General features: G+C 39.2%; 1 protein-coding gene and 1 long non-coding RNA gene across 2 annotated transcripts in view; one reads left to right on the top strand and one right to left on the bottom strand.

Annotated features, from left to right (window-relative positions):
- The window catches only part of PHF7 (PHD finger protein 7), a 45,435-nt gene extending 37,363 nt beyond the window's left edge, over positions 1-8,072 (top strand). The window contains 6 exon segments of the mRNA XM_069095560.1: positions 4,097-4,256; positions 4,915-5,021; positions 6,620-6,736; positions 7,063-7,175; positions 7,446-7,727; positions 7,963-8,072. Coding sequence (XP_068951661.1) covers positions 4,097-4,256; positions 4,915-5,021; positions 6,620-6,736; positions 7,063-7,175; positions 7,446-7,693 — 745 coding nt within the window. The 3' untranslated portion in view covers positions 7,694-7,727; positions 7,963-8,072.
- A 1,469-nt stretch (positions 8,073-9,541) lies between these two features.
- On the bottom strand, positions 9,542-17,785 carry LOC138166934 (uncharacterized). The gene is made up of 4 exons (XR_011169777.1): positions 17,428-17,785; positions 16,900-17,087; positions 11,431-11,541; positions 9,542-10,049 (listed from the first exon to the last, which is right to left on the bottom strand). It is a non-coding gene; the product is annotated as an uncharacterized lncRNA (long non-coding RNA).
- Positions 17,786-19,840: the final 2,055 nt, after the last annotated feature.

The raw sequence follows: 19,840 nt of genomic DNA, 5'->3' as shown, positions 1-19,840 counted from the left end.
GTAATGGAATATAAGGATCCCTCTGTATTGGCTTGGTTTTCAAATTGATTGTGTTAAAACCCAGAGTTTGTTAATCCCACCTGTGGGATGGACTTGTTGACATGAAAAGAAAGTCCTGAACTGGGAGGAGCTGGTGATGTAGATTTGGAGAGACACAAGAGAGAGGCAGAAGAACTTCTTGGAAGCAGCACCCTCGTGGAGGGAGAGAGAGAGACTGAGAGGATTGCTGAGGGCCACTTTGAATTGCCCTGGACTTTTGAGACCTGCCCCCCCGGAGCTGCCAAGGACTGAGGAGACATGGCTGTTTTGCTGGTACTTTGTCTGTTTTGATGTTGTTTTGCCAGATTTGTCCACTGGTGAAAGACAGTCCTGTTGTTGAAGAAGTCCTGGAACCTGGCTGTTGGTTAACAGCTACTGAGACTGTCCTGCAGACAGAGAGTGAATACTGTCCACTGTTGAAGGACAGTGCTGTTGTTGCAGGGGTCTGGGAACCTTTCTGTTGGTTCAGAAGCCCTGAAGAAGGATTTTCTTGTTGTATGTTTACAGAAATCCTGGGAGAGGGTTTTGCTAATGTTTTCAGGGGTTCTAGGACTGTTCTACAGACAGAGGATGAATTAATGAAGGTACTGGCAATGTATCTTGTGGCCTTGCTAAGCCTTGTCTCCCCAGGAACAAAGATTGCTGAGAACTTGCCTGTGTCAAGATGAAGAAAAGACCTCCATTTGGGTATTAAGTGCTGTGCTTAAACTTGATGTAACTCTGGGGTAGATTCAATTGTGATCCAGGGCAATTCAGAGTGGCCCTCAGCAATCCTCTCAGTCTCTCTCTCTGCCTCCACAAGGGTGCTGCTTCCAAGAAGTTCTTCTGCCTCTCTCTTGTGTCTCTCCAAATCTACATCACCAGCTCCTCCCAGTTCAGGACTTTCTTTTCATGTCAACAAGTCCATCCCACAGGTGGGATTAACAAACTCTGGGTTTTAACACAATCTATTTGAAAACCAAGCCAATACAGGGGGATCTTTATATTCCATTACTATCACAACAGGTACATCAATAGTGTGTTAGTGCCTGTCTTCTTGTAGTGCTTCCAGCTTTGACTATTTTCATCTTTGGTCATCTTTGCCAGTTTGCTAAGTGTGAGATCAAACCTCAGACTTTTATCGATTTTCATTTCTCTGATTATTAGTAATTTGAAACTATCTTGAATGTGGTGGTTAATAGTTTGCAATTCTTCTTTTAACCTTGACTTTTAGTCTTAATACATCTTGCATATCATACATACCCTTATCAGAGAGATTTAATGAAAAGATTTTCTTCCCAGTAGAAGCTTGGGGGTGGGGAGGGGCGGGAAGGAAAAGGCAGTGTAATCAAGAACATTCCTGAGTTCAGGCCTCAGACGTTTAATTGGCTGTGTGACTCTGAACAAGTCACTTAATCTCTGCCCACCTCAGTTTCTTCATCTATAAAGTAGGAATAATAATAGCACCTATGTCCCAGATTGTTGTGAGGATAAAATAGTATTTAAAAGGTGCTTTGTAAAACTTGAAGCACGATATAAATGCTAGCTGTTATTATTATTATTACTATTATTATTTCTGCAAAAGCTTTTTAGTTTCATGCAATTCAAACACTTTGTTTATTAGTTAAGAATTCATCCCTCCCCCTACAAAAGCTGTGCTCTCTTAATTTTTTTCGTAAACTTAAAAAAAAGTCCTTAATAGTATTTTATTTTTTTCCAATTACACATAAAGATAGTTTTCAACATTCATTTTCGTAAAATTTTGAGTTCCAAATTTTTCTCCCTGCCCTCCCCCCTCCCTAAGACAGCAAGCAATCTGATATAAGGGTATAATGTTTTATTTTCAGTGACCACACCATATTTAATCATTTTTAGCTTCTTCCAACTAGTCCACTGTGGGCTATATTTGAATTATTTGTTATTCTATTTAAGGTACAATCCACAGTAAACATTACCAATTGTATGTTAGCAAAATAGGTGTATAGAGCATATTTCATTAGGATGTGCACCCAGGGAATTTTATTTGTTTAAGGAAAATGGTTATTGAATAAATCACAAAGGATATTCTTTTATTCACCAAACTAAAGAAACTAAAATTTAAATAATCTTTTAAAAATAACTGAGAGAATAAACATAGGCAAGGAAGAAACAAAATTTCTGGGTTTGGTGATGATTTATGATGGTTTACTTAGAGAACCCTAGAGAGTCAAGTAAAAAATTAATTGAAACAATTTTAGCAAAGTTGCAGAATATAAAATAAGCGCACATGAATCATCAGTATTTCTGTCTGTTACCAGTAAAACCTAGCAGGAAAAAAAAAAGAGAGAAAGTCAGTCTAATTTCCCAGACACACAAGGAACTATACAAGCACAATTATAAAGCACTCGTTATGCAAATAAAGATAGATCTAAATAATTGTAGAAATATTAATTGTTCATGAGTAGGCTAAGTATAATCAAAATGACAATATTAATTTAATTATTCAGTGCCCTACCAATCAGACTACCAAATGATTGCTTTATAGAACTAGAAAAAATCATAACAAAGTTTATCTGGAAGAATAAAAAAGTTAAGAATCTCAAGGGAATTAGCTGAAATAAAATGGGAAAGAAGGGAACCTCAGAATACCAGTTATAATTGTCAGAACAATTTGATACAGATTAAAAAAGAGAGGTTGATCATCAGAACAGATTAGGTACATAATATACAGAAGCAAACAAGCATAATAGCCAAGTGTGTGATAAACCCTAAGATCCTGGGTATTGTGGCAAGCATTCAGTATTTGACGAAAACTGGAAAGAAAGCAGTCTGTCAGAAACTTGAATGTAGACCAAATTCTTGTACTGTATAACAAGATAAGCTCCATTGGGTGCATGCCTTAGAAAAAGTTTAATAATATAAACAAATTAGAGGAGCAAGGAAGAAATTACCTGTCAGATCTGTGAATATGGAAGAGTTCACAATCAAATGAGATAGAGAGCATCACAGAAGGTAAAATGGACAATTTGATTACATGGTATTTTAAAAGGTTTTTGCACAAGCAAAACAAATTCAGTTAAATTTAAAAGAGGAACAGGAAAAAAATCCTTGCAGCAAGTTTCTCTGATAAAAATCTCATTTCTGAGATATATAGGGAATTGAGTTAAATTCATAAGAATTAATCATTCTCCAAATAATAAATGGTCAAAGGATATGAATAAGCAGTTTTCATAGAACTATAAACTATCAATAACTATATGAAAATGCTCTAAATCACTACTAATTAGAGACATACAAATTTAAAACACCCATCAGATTGGCAAAGTTGATAAAAGAGAAGATGACAAATGATGGAGGGGCTATGAACTGGTTTAGCCATTCTGGAAAGAAATTTGGAACTTTGTCCAAAAAGACTATTAAACTGTGCATACCCTTTGTCTCAGCAATACTACTACTAGGTCTATACCCTAAAGAGATTTTTTAAACAAGAAGAAAAGGACCAGTATGTACAAAAATATTCATAACAGTTCTTTTTTTTTTTTTTGATGGAAAGGAGTTAGAAACTGAAGGGGTGCCTGTCAGTTGGGGAATAGCTGAACAAGTTATGGTATATGAATGTGATGGAATACTGTTGTGCTGTAAGAAATTATAAAGGGTTATAAGGTTTTAGAAGATTTGCATGAATTGATAGAGAGTGAAATGAACAGAATCAGGAGAACAGTTTAACAATAACATTATTGTAAAAACAAATAACCTTGAAAGACTTGAGAATTCTGTTCAACACAGTGACCAACCACAATTCCAGAGGGCTCAAGTTAAAACATGGTACCCACCTCCAGATAGAGAGCTGGTAGACTCAGTGTAGATTAAGATGTGCGTTTGTTTGTTTGACATAGCCAATGCAGGAATTAGTTTTGCTCAACTTAAAATAAAAATTTATGAAATTTTACTTTAAAGAATACAAACTTAAAAAATGAGACATATAAGACCAAAAAAAAAGAAAAGATGCAACATTTCATAGAGTATACTTAGCAATACCTAGCATAGCCCTGTCCCATACTCCTATTGTTAGAAACCTAGTTTGGTTCCTCTATTACAGATCATTTTGTGAAAAACATCGCCCAACCCAGGACATTCAACCAGAGAAACGGGCAGAGGACGACTGCATCTTGTGTTGTGAAAGCTTATCTGGAGGGAATGATGATAACATTCAGAGTCCATGCTGTAGTCGTATGATATACCACCGAAAGTGCATACAGGTGGGGAGGTTTACCTGCCTCAGGCTCCCCCTGAGGCCTGTACCACTGTCTGACCTGGAAGCAAAAGCATCCAAGTGAATGCCCAGGTAAACATCAGCCTTCTCCCCAACTCTGGAGGCCTGTGTGGTTTTGGCCCAGACCTAGCAGTGTAGATAGGAGTCTGGTCAGACCAGGGAGCAGTCTTAGGAACTTCGGACCTTGGTCTCTAAGACTCATACATAGCTGAACTGTTTCCAGGACCATGACAAAAATTTAAGGGAAATGCTTAACTGAACAGATTCACAGGATAGTTCCAGAACCAGCTCAGCCTCCAGAGACAAAAAGAACAGGATTTATAGCTGTACAGGTTGTTAGTCCCATTAAGGACCACAACTGCACAGGCCTCCAGGATTGGGATGAAAGCTGATATTAGCTAGGGCATTACTTGAGCACCCTTTTTCCTAGGTCAGAGAGTTGGGCTTCTAGCATACACACTTCACCCAAATTCTTCTCTTAAGAGTAGATCATAGCTAAGATCCTCCCCATTTGTGACCAGCTTCACCAAGTCCCCAAACTAGATCTTCCAGTAGGCTCTCTATCATTGTTCTAAGGTGGTGGTTCTAGGGTATGTAAATGTATGGAAAGTGTTCATGAGTCTTTACCCCTCTTTCTTTTACAGAAATATGCCCATTCATCAGCAAAGCATTTCTTCAAATGTCCTCAGTGTAATAATCGAGAGGAATTTCCTAAAGAAATGTTAAGAATGGGAATACATATCCCAGACAGGTAACAGGAACTCTTTAGACAGATACCTAGTACAGGAGCAGATGTCTCAATTTCACTAGAGGGTAGCGTGAAAGAAATTAGAAGGTAGTATAGGCATATATATACTGCATTGAGAGAGACTCTGATTAAAGTGAAGGAGCAACTGTTTTGAAGTCATTTGCATGGTGACTTAGAATTATTAGATTTCTTAGATTCTGGGATGATACTGATCAGGATGAATGGGATAAACCCTCTATTCCCACTCAGCAGTTATTGGTATAAATTCGGTCTTTCTCCCAGCCTATCCCAAGAATTGTACCTTTTTTTTTTCAGCAAGCATTTATTAAGCTCTCTCCCAGTTCTTCTCCCACCTGTCTGGATGATCCTTTTCAGCCTCCTTTGCTGGGTCATCCATGAAACATCCCACCTCCTATGTGTGGATACATCCCAAGGTTCTCCTCTCTTTTCCCCTCCCCTCTCTTCCTACATTGTTTTTCTTATTGGATCCTATGAGCTCCCATGAATTCACTAATCATCTCTGTGAAGATGACTCCTAAATTGACAAGCTCATTCTTTATTTCTCCCCTGAGCTCCAGTCCCATATCACCAGCATCTCAATGTGGATGACCTGTGTGCCTTTCAAACTCAGTATGCACAAACATTAGCTTTTCCCCTTATCCTACCCCTCTTCCTTCTCTATTCTTGTCCAGAATGCTATCATTCTTTGGATCATCCTGGTTAGCAATTTAGGAGTCATCCTTAATTCTTCAGTTCCATTCACTCTATCACAAACAAATAATTGCCAAGCCTTGTTGAATCTTTCTCCACAAAAATCTCTGGAATTCACACCACCCTAATTCAGGCCCTCATCACTTCTCCCTTGGACTCTTGCAATTGCTTTTTGATTGATTGCTGAACCTCCAGCCTTTCTTCTCCAGTCCCTTCAACAATTGCCAAATTGATAGTTCTAAAGCACAGGTCTGTCTGTCACTCCCCTATTCAAGCTTTGGTGGCTCCTTCTTACCTCTAGGATACAATAAAAACTTCTGTTTTACATTTAAAGCTATTTATAATTTGGCTCTATCCTCACTCTCCAGACACACATGCCCCTTAAGCATATTTTTTTTTTCTGCCACACTGACCTACTGGCTGTTCCCTCTGCTACCTCCTTTCCTATCTCCTTACTCCATGCCTTTGCTCTGGCTGTTCCTTGTGCCAGGAATGTCCCATCTCCTTCCTTACCTCTCTGTCTCTTAGAATCTCTAGCTCTATGCAAAACTCAACTGAAGTTCTACTTCCGATAGGAGGCCTTTCCTCTTCTCAACCCCAAATTACTTTGTATTTACTTTAGATGTATTTTCTATTAATTTGTCATTTCTCCCAAGTTAGAATGTAAGCTCCTAGAGGGTAAGGTCTATGTTCATTCTTGTCTTTGTATCCCCCTTGACTAGCATAGTGCCTGATACATGGTAGGCACTCAAATGTTTGTTGAATTGCATTGTTTGCTGTATGTGTAGCACCTTGCCTCACTTCATCTCCTGGCTCCTGGCCAAGTGGTCAGAGATTCCGTACCTTTGATTGTGTGCCAGGTATCCCTTGTAAACAACTTCTCTCTGCAGAGATGCTGCTTGGGAACTCGAGCCAGGAGCTTTCTCGGAATTATATCAACGCCATCAACACTGTGATGCTCCAATTTGCCTTTATAAAGATGGCAGAGATAACTTTGAGAATGAGGGGTAAGTAGAAATATACTTTATGACTGGTTGAATCCCTTGCATTTCCATTTTTTGAAGTTTATCTCAACACCAGTATCCAGAAGCATGTAATTCAACTCATTCCCTAAGTTTCACAGCCTCTCCCAGGATGTCCACTAGAGAACTGGATTTTTAGGTTTCAGTCCCACTTCAATCACTGTCACTCACTTAACTGTCTTTTGACAGGTCCCTTTACCTTGTAGTGCTATTTCACTTTTTATTCGTTGGTGAGATTAGTATAGCCTGTCTTTCCAACCCAGTCTTATGAGAGAGTACCACTAACAAGTCCTTTTTGGTTCTCTTTATAGGAGGTGGAGCCTCATCTTGTGTACTACTTGTGGATCCCAAGGAACCCACAGAAGTTGTTCCTGTCTTAGGAGCAACTCTAAGAAGTGGGAATGTGCAGAGTGTATGTCAACAGGTATGACTGAACATCAGAATTCTTTTATTCTGGGGCTGGAATAACTTTTGGTCTAAACAAAAAAAAAAAAACCAGGAGTTAGTATTGTTGTTTACTGGGAAGGAAACAAGGCCTGGTAATGAGACCAGAGGACTCAGAGTTCATACTCCTTAGTTTTGGAACTCCTTGGTGGCTACTGGGAATTTGTTGACCAACACTTTGGAGGCTGCAAAAATTGGACTTTCATTTCACACATCTCTCTTAACATAGGCTGTATATTTAAAATCTTAGGTGAAATCCCTGGTTGCAGTAAAACCCTAAGTCCCAGGAGGCATTTTTACCGAGAGACTGGGCAAAACAGTTCCCAGGAAGAAATTCCAGGCCCTTCCTTAAGGGAAAGGCCAGGACCCTCCTTTTCACAAGAAAGTTCAGAACTCTCCTCTCCAGAAAAGGCAGAACCTTCCTGTTGGGAAAGGAGAAGATCCACATGGCGAGTGAAGCGTGTCAAAATCTCCAAACGCCACAAAAAAAAAGAGTAATATCTCATCAGGAGAAGATATCAAGCACTACCAGGTAGATCTATTTTTTTTTCCCTTAGCATTTGCTGACAAATGGGACTCTTGGGTTCTGGTAAGGGGATGGAAAGCTAGCGATGAGAAGAGCTGACCAGGAGATAGGACACCTGGATTCTGAGGGGAGGGCAAAATTAGGAGAGAGAGAATTCTCTCTCCATATTCTTTATATAGATTTTTGTCATAGAAGTTATGGCCATCAGAGTACTTCTGATTTTTTTCTCCCTTACTTTCAGGGCTTTCTTTCTCTCCTCCTCCTCCTGTGATTTCTCCTGGGTCATTCTGATCTCATCTAGTTCCCCTCAATCTTTTCTTACTTCAAACTCTATATGTTAATATGTAAATAAACTTGATTTTTTAAAATCACCATTGAGTATCTCCATATGCTTTGCTTTGGGATTTGGCTGGGGGCCCCTTCCCTAGAGGGTAGAGTATGAGCAGACTTACTCTTCTAATCCCTAAAATCTAATGGATTTATTTTAGTTCTGGGGACTAGAAGGATTTGCATTCCTTTAAAGGCTAGCACTTTCTAGAGGAATATACTTTAAAGTGGTAAAGATTGCTGTATGACATTGAAGTAAACATTTCATCTCTTCAGAGGAATATGTCAACAAACTACTGAGGCATATTTAAAGTGACCTTTATTAGCATGCCTGTGATCTTAAATATAAGCAGAAGTAAAGTGATAATATCCCAATAAAATCAAAGTATATGCATCAAAGTAAAGTCCATTTGTAACACTGCTTCTACCACCCAACCCGGGCCCCTTTGGTTATTTGACTTGAGTGCTGTCTTCCTTAAGCTTATGGAAAGATAGCAGGCCTATATCTAAGTCACCACTTGTGCTTTGTCAGTTTCTTCTTTGGTGTATGGGAAGATAGCAAAGCCTTCCTAGGAGGATGAGCAATAATCCTGCCAGCCCCCCGAGGGTGCTTTGCCTGCAACTTCTTAGTTCTTTTAGACCACCAACCAAACCCACATAGCAGTTGCCTTGTTACACTGAGTCATTTGGATTGATGTTCATTGGTCAAATCCAGAATTAATCCCAGCAGTGAATTGGGATGTTGCTCAAAATATTAAAACGTGAAATGCCTCAAACTTTCACCTCTTCCCACTCCAAAATCTTGGTGTCATCCTCAACTTTTCACTTGTCGTCAGCCATAGCCAAACTGTTGTTAAATCTTGTAATTTTTACCTTCACAACATCTCTTATGTACATACACTTCTCTCCACTCACAGAGCCACTACTTTTGTACAGGCCTTCAGCTTCTCTCTCCTGGACTATTACAACAGCCTAATTGGTCTCTGGGCCCCAAGTCTCTCTTCTCTACTCCACTAAGCTGCCAGAGTGACCTTCCTAAAGCACAAGTCTGACCATGTTAGCTTTCCCTCAACTCAATATACTCTAGTACAACAATTCTCAAAATGTGGTCCTGGGATCCCTGGGGTCCCCAGCATCCTTTCAGGAGGACCTCAAGGTCAGAACTATTTTCATAATAATACTGAGATGTTTTAATTTCTAATATGGTAAATGTTGATAAATATAACCAGGAATGTGCTGGTGAATGTTTAACAACCAACTCTTCAAATCCAGGATATACTTTTAAGTTTAATCTGCATTAGCAACATTTTCTCCATCACATTCTTAAGTCTACACAATCAACAAAACAAAGCAAATCCTGATTTGTAGCATTTGCCAATTTCCAAGATATAAATGCTCATATTGAAAATTTTAGTCAGATCTCTTAAGCTGGTTTGAGCTGACTTCAGTACAATTATTGTCTACCTTTAAAAAGTTTGGTTAAAGGAGACAGGCAAATATTAATATAAAATTACAACATTTATTCCCCCAAAGCTAGCAGACTTGTACAAGGAGTTAGGAGAACTACATCCTGACTGATGAACAAAAAGACAAGAGAGCTTACGTACATTTTAGGACCATCCCATAAATGTTTAATCATTGTATGAGAAAGGAATTTTTTAAATTGAATAAATGGTAAATACAGTAAAACAAGAGAGTTGACAAAATATCAATTGAAATTGTGATCCAGAATATTTGTGTTTTCTTTACCATTCACATTCCATAACATGGTATATGTACAGAAAATATTAAGATAAGAAAAAGTTCCATTACTCAAGTTAATGCCTCCTGTTAAGGGTGTCATCCTTGAGAGTCATTGTAAGCCTCATCTGATTTGTTGACCTAGGAAGAGGTGTTCTCCAAGCTCAGAGAGCAAGACAAAGCTGGGTCTGTTTGGAATTGATGATCTCAGGATGCCTGTTTTAAATCCTGCTTTCAGCCTTTATCTGGTCTCTGGAGTGGCTGACATAGAAAAAGAGCCTCTTTAAAACAAGGCAAAGCAGTTTGACCAAAATATGATATTTAATGATTATCATTATATATCAAGAGCTTTTGGAATATCCTCAGTAATTTTTAAGAGTATAAAGGGGTGCCGAAACCAAAAAGTTTGATAACTACTACTCCTAGTAGCTTCCTATTTATTACCTACCTCCAGGATCAAATTGGCATATCAAACCCTCCACAGCCTCATCTCTTCCTATTTCTATTCTTACTTTACTCCATTCCATGCAACCTATGATCCAACTACATTGGCCTACTTGCCATTCCACACACACAACATTGCCATGTCCTGGATCTGAGCATTTGTACCTTCTCCCGTGTCTAAACTTATCCCCTCCTCCACCTCCTGGCTTCCCTGACTTCTTTAAAGACTCAACTCAAATCCCTTCTTCTGCAAGAACCTTTCACCAATCTGTTGCTATCCCAGATCCCTCCATGCTAGTTCCCTCCCTCTGAGATTACTGCCTTCCATTTACACTGCATGAACATTTTTATAGATGCAGTTATTTGAATATTGTCCCCCTATTAGAACGGGAACTCCTTGAGAGCCCGACATGTTCTTGCCTTTTTTCCAGGCCCCATTGCTTTAGTCACAGTGCCTGGCACAGAGCAAGTGCTTAAGAAATCTTTATTGACTGATTGACGTGACTTTGCCTAGCTTATGAGCACCCCAACCATCGAGATTCTCCTCTCTCAGTTCACCATGCATTTCATTCAAAGATTCAAAAACTTACAGTGCTGTGATCTTCATGTGGTTTATGTACCTAAAATGAAATAAAAAAGGGGCGGCTAGGTGGCACAGTGAATAGAGCACCGGCCCTGGAGTTAGGAGGACCTGAGTTCAAATCTGGCCTCAGACACTTAACACAAAATACTAGCCGTGTGACCTTGGGCAAGTCACTTAACCCCAACTGCTCTCCAAAAAGTAAAAAAAAAAAGTTTTAAGGGCGGCCAGGTGGCTCAGTGAGTAAGAGCACCGGCCCCAGAGTCGGGATGACCTGGGATCGAATCCAGCCTCTGTTACTTATCACCACACCCAGAAATAACTGGCTGTGTAACCTTGAGCAAGTTACTTAACCCCAATTGCTTAAAAAAAAAAAGTCATCTAAATTTGGGGCAGCTAGGTGGCTCAGTGAGTAAAGTGCTGGCCCCAGAGTCAGGAGGACCAGAGTTCGGTTCCGGCCTCAGACACTTAACACACACACACACACACAAAAAAAAACTAGCCATGTAACCATGGGCAAGTTACTTAACCCCAATTGCCCTCCAAAAAGGCAAAAAAAAAAAAATGAAACGAAAAGGAAAATAGAACAAATGCTACTGTATAAAAGTATCTACTTACAGTCATCTCCTCTATATCCTTCTGGTGCCCTCCAAGATGTTCAGAGACAGCTAGGCCATATTCTCCTCTGAGAATGGTATAGGGGAAAGTAAACCTACCCTTGTCTTGGGACTGTGGATTAGAAATAAGAAAAAAATACTGAAGACAGTAATTGAAATCAGCTTGGCTGCTCAGCAGCCCACAGAATTCATGGTAGTCTGTGTCTCAGAAACCCTAGGTCTTTTCTCTTTTGGGTCCTCAGTGCCTCCCTCTGTGCTCCAAGATTGCACCAGCCTCTAGGCATCTCACTTTGATGATACCATGACTTCTGGCCAGTGCTATTCATGGTCTCTGCATCGCCTTGTATGCTCTCAGCACTCCCCACTCACTTCAGCTGGTGCCTCCAACACAGAGACCTCATCCTTTGAGGGGCTTCTGGCCCCAGAACACCCACAGGGCGTGATGGCTTTGTTTGTGCCTAGTTTACATGTTATCTCCCCAGTTAGACTGTGAGCTTCTTGAGGGGAAGGACTGGCATTTGCCCTTCTGTATATTCCAGTGCTCAGCACACTTCCTGGCACATAGCCAAGGCTTGATAGAGGCTTATGGGAAAACCAAAATACAAATGTTATGCAATTACATGGCATAGCACCTACAACAGAATCGAATACATTGGTATCCAGGATACATGCAGAAATGCAGCAAATGGACGTCTAGCAATAGTGCATACTGTAACAGTCAGTCAGTTAGCATTTATTAAGAGCTTATTGTGTGTCAGGCCCTGCACTAAGCTTTAGGGATATGAAGAAAGAGAGTTCCTGTCTTGAAGAGCTCACAATCCAGTGGGGGGAGATAACATGCAAATATCCACATAAAATTCTTTACAAATATCTCTTTGATCCTCATAACAGCCCGGAGAGGTAGGTGCTATTATTATCCCAGTTACATATATTATCAAGTCTAAGTTTCAATACCTTTTAAGGAAAAAGTAGCCTATCCTGCATGGTCCCAACCCTAGGAAAATCTAGCTCAGCCTATATGGCAAAGCCTTGTGAATGATTGCTCCTAAATTCCAGTATTCATATCAACACCACATTTATATCAGTGAAACATAAAACAGAAACAATGTATCACATAGCAAGTCATATTCTCTACAACATACTGAATATATATTGTTGTTAAATGCGAAGCATACATTAGATACATTTCGTCCATGGGCTTCTTCCAGCCACATAAATAACCACTCCTTCCATGTTTCCTGAAGCTTTATATGTAATTCTTAACTGCTGGCTGAATAAGAAGGAAGGAAATAAGCATAATTAAGTACATACTATTGATCCTTACAATGACCCTGGGAGATGGGTGTTAGTATTTTCCCTCTTTTATAGTTGAGGAAACCAAAGCCAGGGGCACATACCAAGCTAGTGTCTAAGGCTGGATTTGAATGCAGATCTTCCTGACTAAAGACCCTTTTTCTCAGCTATTCATGGCATCTTCTTAAAAATTTACTGTTTGTTAAAAACCTCACAACCAAATGCAGAAAACTAGAAATACTGTAAATCCTTTTCAGATCATAATGTGATAAAAAAAAATTACATTCAATAAAGGGCTTTGGAAGCATAGATTGAAAAGTAATTGGAAACTAAATAAAAATGAGTGGGTTGAAGAGCAAATCATAAACAATTTGAATATAATAACAACAAGACAACATAGTCAAAATTTGTGGGATTCAACCAAAGCAGTACTTAGGAGGGAAAAATGTATATCCATTAAAAAAAAAGCAGATCAATAAATTGCACATGCAACTTAAAAAAAAAAACTAGAAAAAGAACAAATTCATAATCCCCAATCAAATACCGAAATAGAAATCCTGAAAGTCAAAGGTGAGATTAATAAAATTGAAAGCTAAAATATCATTGAACTAATAAGATGAGTTGGTATTATTTTTTTTAAATATAATAGAATTCATACAAAAGGGGACTCATAACAAACTTTGGAGCTACAGAACCCACAAAATGACACAGAGAAGCTAACCTCCCACTGAGGACAGCCCAGCAGGCTGACAGGAATTGGCCAGCGCAGCACTCTGGGAGCCTATACCAGGCCCTCATGAGCCAGATATTTTATCTGTGGCTGTTTCCATGATTATCAACACATAGATGCGAAGGACAAAGTGAGAGGTCAGTGCAGTGTGGACTTTGGGACCAGTAGTTGGGAGATCCTCGGCTTTTGCCCCCAGGGCAAGAAACCTGAGATGCCTTGGCACACCCAGGGCAAGGTTGCAGCTTCAGCTCCTGGCCTGCAGAGTGTAGGGGGACCAAGTGACCAGTCTGTGGGGTAATCGCTCTTGCTTTAACCTGCTTGGATCTAGATTGCAGTCTAGGGTGGAGGTCCTGGGGTGTATGACCAGCTTGCCAGAGCGTGTGGAGGCTTCAGAGAGGGCACCCAACTAATACCTCTGGAAGCTGAGAAAACTCCAGCGTTTGGAACAGAAGCTCCCCTGTCTGGTAGCAGAGTCCTACTGTGGCAAAAAGCCCAAAAGTCAAGTAATTGAGTGGCAATATGACCAGACAAAGGAAACAAAGCAAACAGAAGAATCCAACATTAGACACCTATTTTGGGGACAAAAAGGAGCAAAGCATGGAATAGGAGGAAGACAGTGAAGTCAGAACTCCTGCACCAAAAGCTTCAAAGGAAAATACAAGCTGGTTACAGGCCATAGAAGACATTAAGAAGCAGATAAGAGAAGTAGAGGAAAAATTGGGAAGAGAAATGAGAAAGATGCAAGAAAATTATGAAATGAGAGTCAACAGTCTGACTGAGGAAAATCATTCCTTAAAAAACAGACTAACTCAAATGGCAAAAGAGGCTCAAAAAGGCAATGAGGAGAGGAATGCCTTAAAAAACCGAATTTGCCAGATGGAAAAAGAATCTCAAAAGCTCACTGAGGACAATCATTCCTTCAGATTTAGAATGGAGCAAAGGGAAGCTTGTGACCTTATGAGAAATCAAGACGCTGTTAAACAGATCCAAACAAATGAAAAAATAGAAGGCAATGTAAAATATCTCATGGGAAAACCCACTGACCTGGAAAATAGATCCAGGAGAGATAATTTTAAAATTATTGGACTACCTGAGAGCCATGATCAAAGAAAGAACCTAGAAATCATCCTTCAAGAAAAGAGGTTGAAAGAATCCACCTATCACCTCCTGATAAAGATCCCAAAAAGAAAACTCCTAGGAATATTATAGCCAGGTTCTGGAATTCCCAGATCAAGGAGAGAATATTACAAGCAGCCAGGAAGAAACAATTTTAATATTGTGGAAGCACAATCAGGATAACCCAGGATCTGACATCTTCCTACACTGAGGGATCAAAGGGCCTGGAATATGATATTCTAGAGGTCAAAGGAGCTGGGACTAAAACCAAGAATCACCTACTCAGCAAAACTGAGCATCATGTTTCAGGGGAAAATATGGTCATTCAGTGGAATAGAGGACTTTCAAGTATTCTTGAAGAAAAAAACAGAATTAAATAGAAAATTTGACATTCAGATACAAGAAGCAAGAGAAGCATGAGAAGGTAAACAAAAAGAAATCATAAGGAACTTATCAAAGTTGAACTATTTACATTCCTACATGGAAAAACGATAATTGTAACTGATGAAACTTTTCTCAGTATGAAAATAGTTGAAGGGAATAGAAATATATATATATAGTCTTTATCAGAGGTTATATAGGCATATGAATACATATGTGAATGTGTGTATATATATATATATATATATATATATATGTTTACAGGTATACATAGATTGAGGGCACAGGACCAATTTAATAGGAAGGGATGATACTTAAAAGGTGAAATTAAGAGGTGAGAGAGGAATATAATGAGAGGAGATGGGGAGTGACAAAATGGGGCAAACTATCTCATATAGAAGAGGCAAGGGAAAATGGGTACAATGGAGAGGAAGAACAGGAAGGCATAAGGGAATGGGTCAACCTTATACTCATTGAATTTGGCTTAGGGAGGGAATGACATACACCACTAAATAGGGTATCTCACCCTACAGGAGAGTAGGGGCAAAGGGGATGAGAGGGGGGATCATGGAAGGGAGGGAAATTGGAAGCTCACACTTTTGAAAAGGGACAGGACTAAAGTAGAGAATACATCAAGTGGGAAATGGGATCGGAGGGAGGGAAATATAATCAGTCTTCTACAATATATCTACTATGGTAATATTTGCATTAGCTACACATGTACAACCTATATTGAATTGCTTATCTTTCCAGTAAGGATGGGTGACAAGGGAGGAAGGGAATGAATCTGGAATTCAAAGTTTCAAAATCAAATGTTTAAAATTTATATATATATATATACATATATATATACTGTTATTAAAATATATATAATAGATAAACCATTGATTGATTTTTAAAAATAAAGAAAACCAAGTTACCCTTATCAAAAATGAGAAGGGTGAATGTACCACCAATGAAGATGAAATCAAAGCAATTATTATGAGCTATTTTGCCCAATTATATGCCAGTACAACTGACAATCTAAGTGAAATACGTGAATATTTACAGAAAGTAAAAATTTCTCGGATTAACAGAAAGGAAATAGAATGCTTAAATAAATACTTAAATGTATACTTATATACTCTTAGAAAAAGAAATTGAACAAGCCATCAGTGACCTTCCTAAGAAAAACCCTCCAGGACCAAATGGACTTGTAAGTGAATTCCACTAAAAATTGTAATACTGTATCGACTGTTTGGAAAAATAAAGGAGTCCTACAAAATTCCTTCTGTGACACACATGGTTTTGACCAAGGAGAGCAAAAACAGAGAGAGAAAACCATAGACCAGTTTCCCTAATGCTGATTCCCTAATGTTAATGAATGTTGATGCAAAAATTTTAAATGCTCGCAAGAAGATTACAGCAAATATGTCACAAAGATCATACCACAAAGATCATGACCCAGTAGGATTTGTACCCAGAATGTAGGACTGATTCAACATTAGTAGAACTGTTAGCATAATTGGCCATATCAATAAGAAAAACAACAAAATAATATCAATAGATGCAGGAAAAGTGAAGTGATAAGAACCAGGAGAACATTGGACATAACAGCCATATTGTAACAATGATCATCTGTGAAAGATTTAACTACTGTAATCAATATAATGATCCATTCCAAAGGACCCATGATGGAAAAAAGCTGTCTATATCCAGAGAGAGAATTGATGAGCTCTGAATGCAGATTGAAGCATCCTCTTTTTTCCACTTAAATGTTCATGCTTTTTTTTTTTGCAACATGGCTCATATGGAAATATGTTTTTCATGACTTCATAATATATTGGTTGCCTTCTAAATGGATGACAGAGAAACTGGAGGGAGAAAATTGGTAACAAAAAAATCTAAGCAAATATTTAAAATAAAGCATAACTATGAAAGAAAAGAAAAAAAGAAATTCAGCACTGTTACCAGATGAGTCTTTGCCTCAGTTACTGCTGGGCTGGGTCCTGAAGGTGGGTCCTTTGTGGTTTTGATGCTAAAACCTGTCATGGACTTAACTCTTGAGCCTCCAAGCTCCTAAACTTCCACATTTCTGGATATCTCACTCTCCTGATGTTTTAAAACTCACAAGATTTGTAGTCTCCAATTTACTTGACCTAGAAAGGAAGAAGAAATGCTAAGGCAGGCAAACAATAAAAGTTCCTATTCATAGGGCCACATGTCAACCTTTGTGTGGTTGCCAGAGGTAGAATTTGCCAGAATAACTATTCTATTTATATATCATACAGTAACCTAGAAGCATATATTTCCTTCAGTATGATAGCCTCTGGGCTGCTCATAATTCCAGATTGTTTTGTTAGCATACTGTAGCAGCAAGCACCCCGGTGTACTCAGGGTTTGCCGCCACCATAGGTTCTTAGATCTGCTTTGTTAAAGGAAAGCAACTCAAAATGGATTAACAAGCTTACTTTAATCAGTCAGACATATATCGTTTACCTTGTTCAGGGGAAAGAGGTCAGCACCCCGAACTTCAAAGCATACAGGCAGAATTATCAAGACATTAACAGATCAAGTAGACAGCTTTCCAAACTGTCCAACCATTACATCCATATCCAATCAACATCTGGGTTTTTCAAAGCCGGGGGACTCTCAACAACAGCTTCCCAGAATTCAGATCAAATCACAGAACACTTCTCAAAGTGAGTCCCAAAACAAAGCTACACATCAGGGCTTATATAGCCTTCTCCTGGCTCAGAGAATGTAACAACCTTATTGACTCACTGGCCAATCAAGAAGTATCTACTGAAAAACAAGCCTCCCTCCCCAGGCTTCAGGTGCATTTTAGCCTAGGGGCAGGGAAGATCTTCCAAATTTGCATTCCCATTACACATACACACACCACTCCACCTCTAGTTTCTGTGCTTTTGTAATAGCTGTCCCCTGTGCCTGGAATGAACTCCTTCCTCTCCTCCACCTCTTGAAATCTCTGGTTACCTTAAGGCTCAGCTCAAGCACCAGCTTCTTCATGAAGCCTCTGTTGGTTCCCCCTGGCTGCTAATGCCTTCGTCCACCAAAGGTTATCTTTTATCTGTTCTGTATGTATTTTCTATGTACTCATATATGTACATGTTTTTCCTGTTAGAATGTAAGCTCCTTCAGTACAGGAACTGTTTTGCTTTTTATCTTTATATCCCCAACCTCTCAGTGCTCTTGGCAACTCTCTGCCACCAAAAAGTTACAGAAATGGTATCATTCCCGTATTAGGTAGAGGGAGTTTACTCACCTGGGGGGGTTCCCAATAAAATCACAGGTCCAGTCCCTATCAATATCCATCTATCCCTCTATTCCCATCACCTAGCACAATGCCAGGCACATAATTGGTGCTTACTAAACTATTGGTTGGTTGGTTGATAAGCAGAGTTAGCTCATTTATAGAAAAATAGGCATCTGTGTTTGTCCTGTGCAGGTAAGCTCTATAAGGCAATAGAAACATATTCCTTATTTTAACATATATATTGAATTCCAACAATCTGTCCTAATGAAATGATTACCAGAGTGTGAGACAATAGAAAATCTGCCATGAGGACTAGTATTTACTATCAGGCAGGGCAAATGACTTGTTCCAGGACATGAGTCCTTGCCATCTGCGTTAACTTTACATCATTTTTCAGGTTGAGGGTGAGCCCTAGTCAAGTAGAAGGTGAATTGGAGGTCTTGAAGGATTAGGAGTTGGGAGTCTTGGAAACTTTTTGTCCTTTGTTTTTTTTTTACTAATTCCAGTTTTACAATTCAAGACATAAAACAGAGAGGGATTCCTAAATATTCACTAATACTGTACCAATATAGGAAATGGGTCCAACCAGATTGGCCTCAGAAGACCTTTATAACTCTATCAAAGATTGTATGATTTTATAAGGTATTATCATACAGTCATTGTTAGGGAAATCTTCTTTATGAAAACGTACCTAGTCAGTTGAAATGTGGAATAGTTGATTTAATATAAGAAATAACTTCTTAATAATTGGAGTGGTCTCACGCTTGGATGGCCTGCCATTTAATTGAAATGTTCCAGCAGAAACTGGGTGATCCCTGGGGCTCTTCCCATAGGAGTTAAAGTAAGTAAGCTCTGAAGTCCCTTCTAACTCTCTGTATAAATGTGCAGCAGCATTGTTCTGATGCCAGACACTAGAGGGCACTGTTATCATGTAGCATATGAGTCAAACTTCAATGAATCTCTGATCTCCTCAATGTAGATATTTTGTCTTGAATTTGGTCCCTTCTCATTTTGTCCACCTTTGGTTCATGTTCTCCTTTTTAAGGTATCCTAGGGAAGGAAAGGGGTCACAAATTATATACGCTATAGGATGTATGAATGTGATTATAATCCCTGAAATTTTATCTCCTGCATTTGAAGAAGTTTATGCCTCACATGGCCTTGTTATGTTTTCACTGCTGCTTGATTTGTCAGAAGCAATTACATGTCTATTATTGTCTTTAAAAGCAGTAGGGTGGAGAGTGTTATGGGGAGCAGAATGGGGCTCCACACAATGAAAATCCATTTCATGACCATAGACAGGCCTTTTCCTTAGGCAGTCACCTGGAGAATGTGTGTCATCAGTTAGGAGACAGCTCCGCAGAATCTTACCAACTCAGAAATACAAGTAATAATCGTATCTCCCCCATATCTCATACTGGCACATCACTTGATAGCTTTCAAAGCCCTGTGCCCTACATTATTTCACTGGACACTTACAATGGCCCAAAGTAGGCAGGTAACTGCTATTAGCTTTGTTTAATGGGTGATGAAGCCGAGCCTTAGCAAAGTGGTTAAGAAGCCTACCTTCGAAGGCCTGCGCGCGGGCACACACACACACACACACACACACACACACACACACACACACACACA

Source organism: Petaurus breviceps, unplaced genomic scaffold (genome assembly GCF_028583685.1).
Source record: "Petaurus breviceps papuanus isolate PSGF00001 unplaced genomic scaffold, PetGlider_PUasm1.0 227, whole genome shotgun sequence".
Classification (NCBI taxonomy): Eukaryota; Metazoa; Chordata; class Mammalia; order Diprotodontia; family Petauridae; genus Petaurus; species Petaurus breviceps.
Note: the sequence above shows the minus strand (reverse complement) of the source record. Positions and strands in the feature narration are given on the sequence as shown.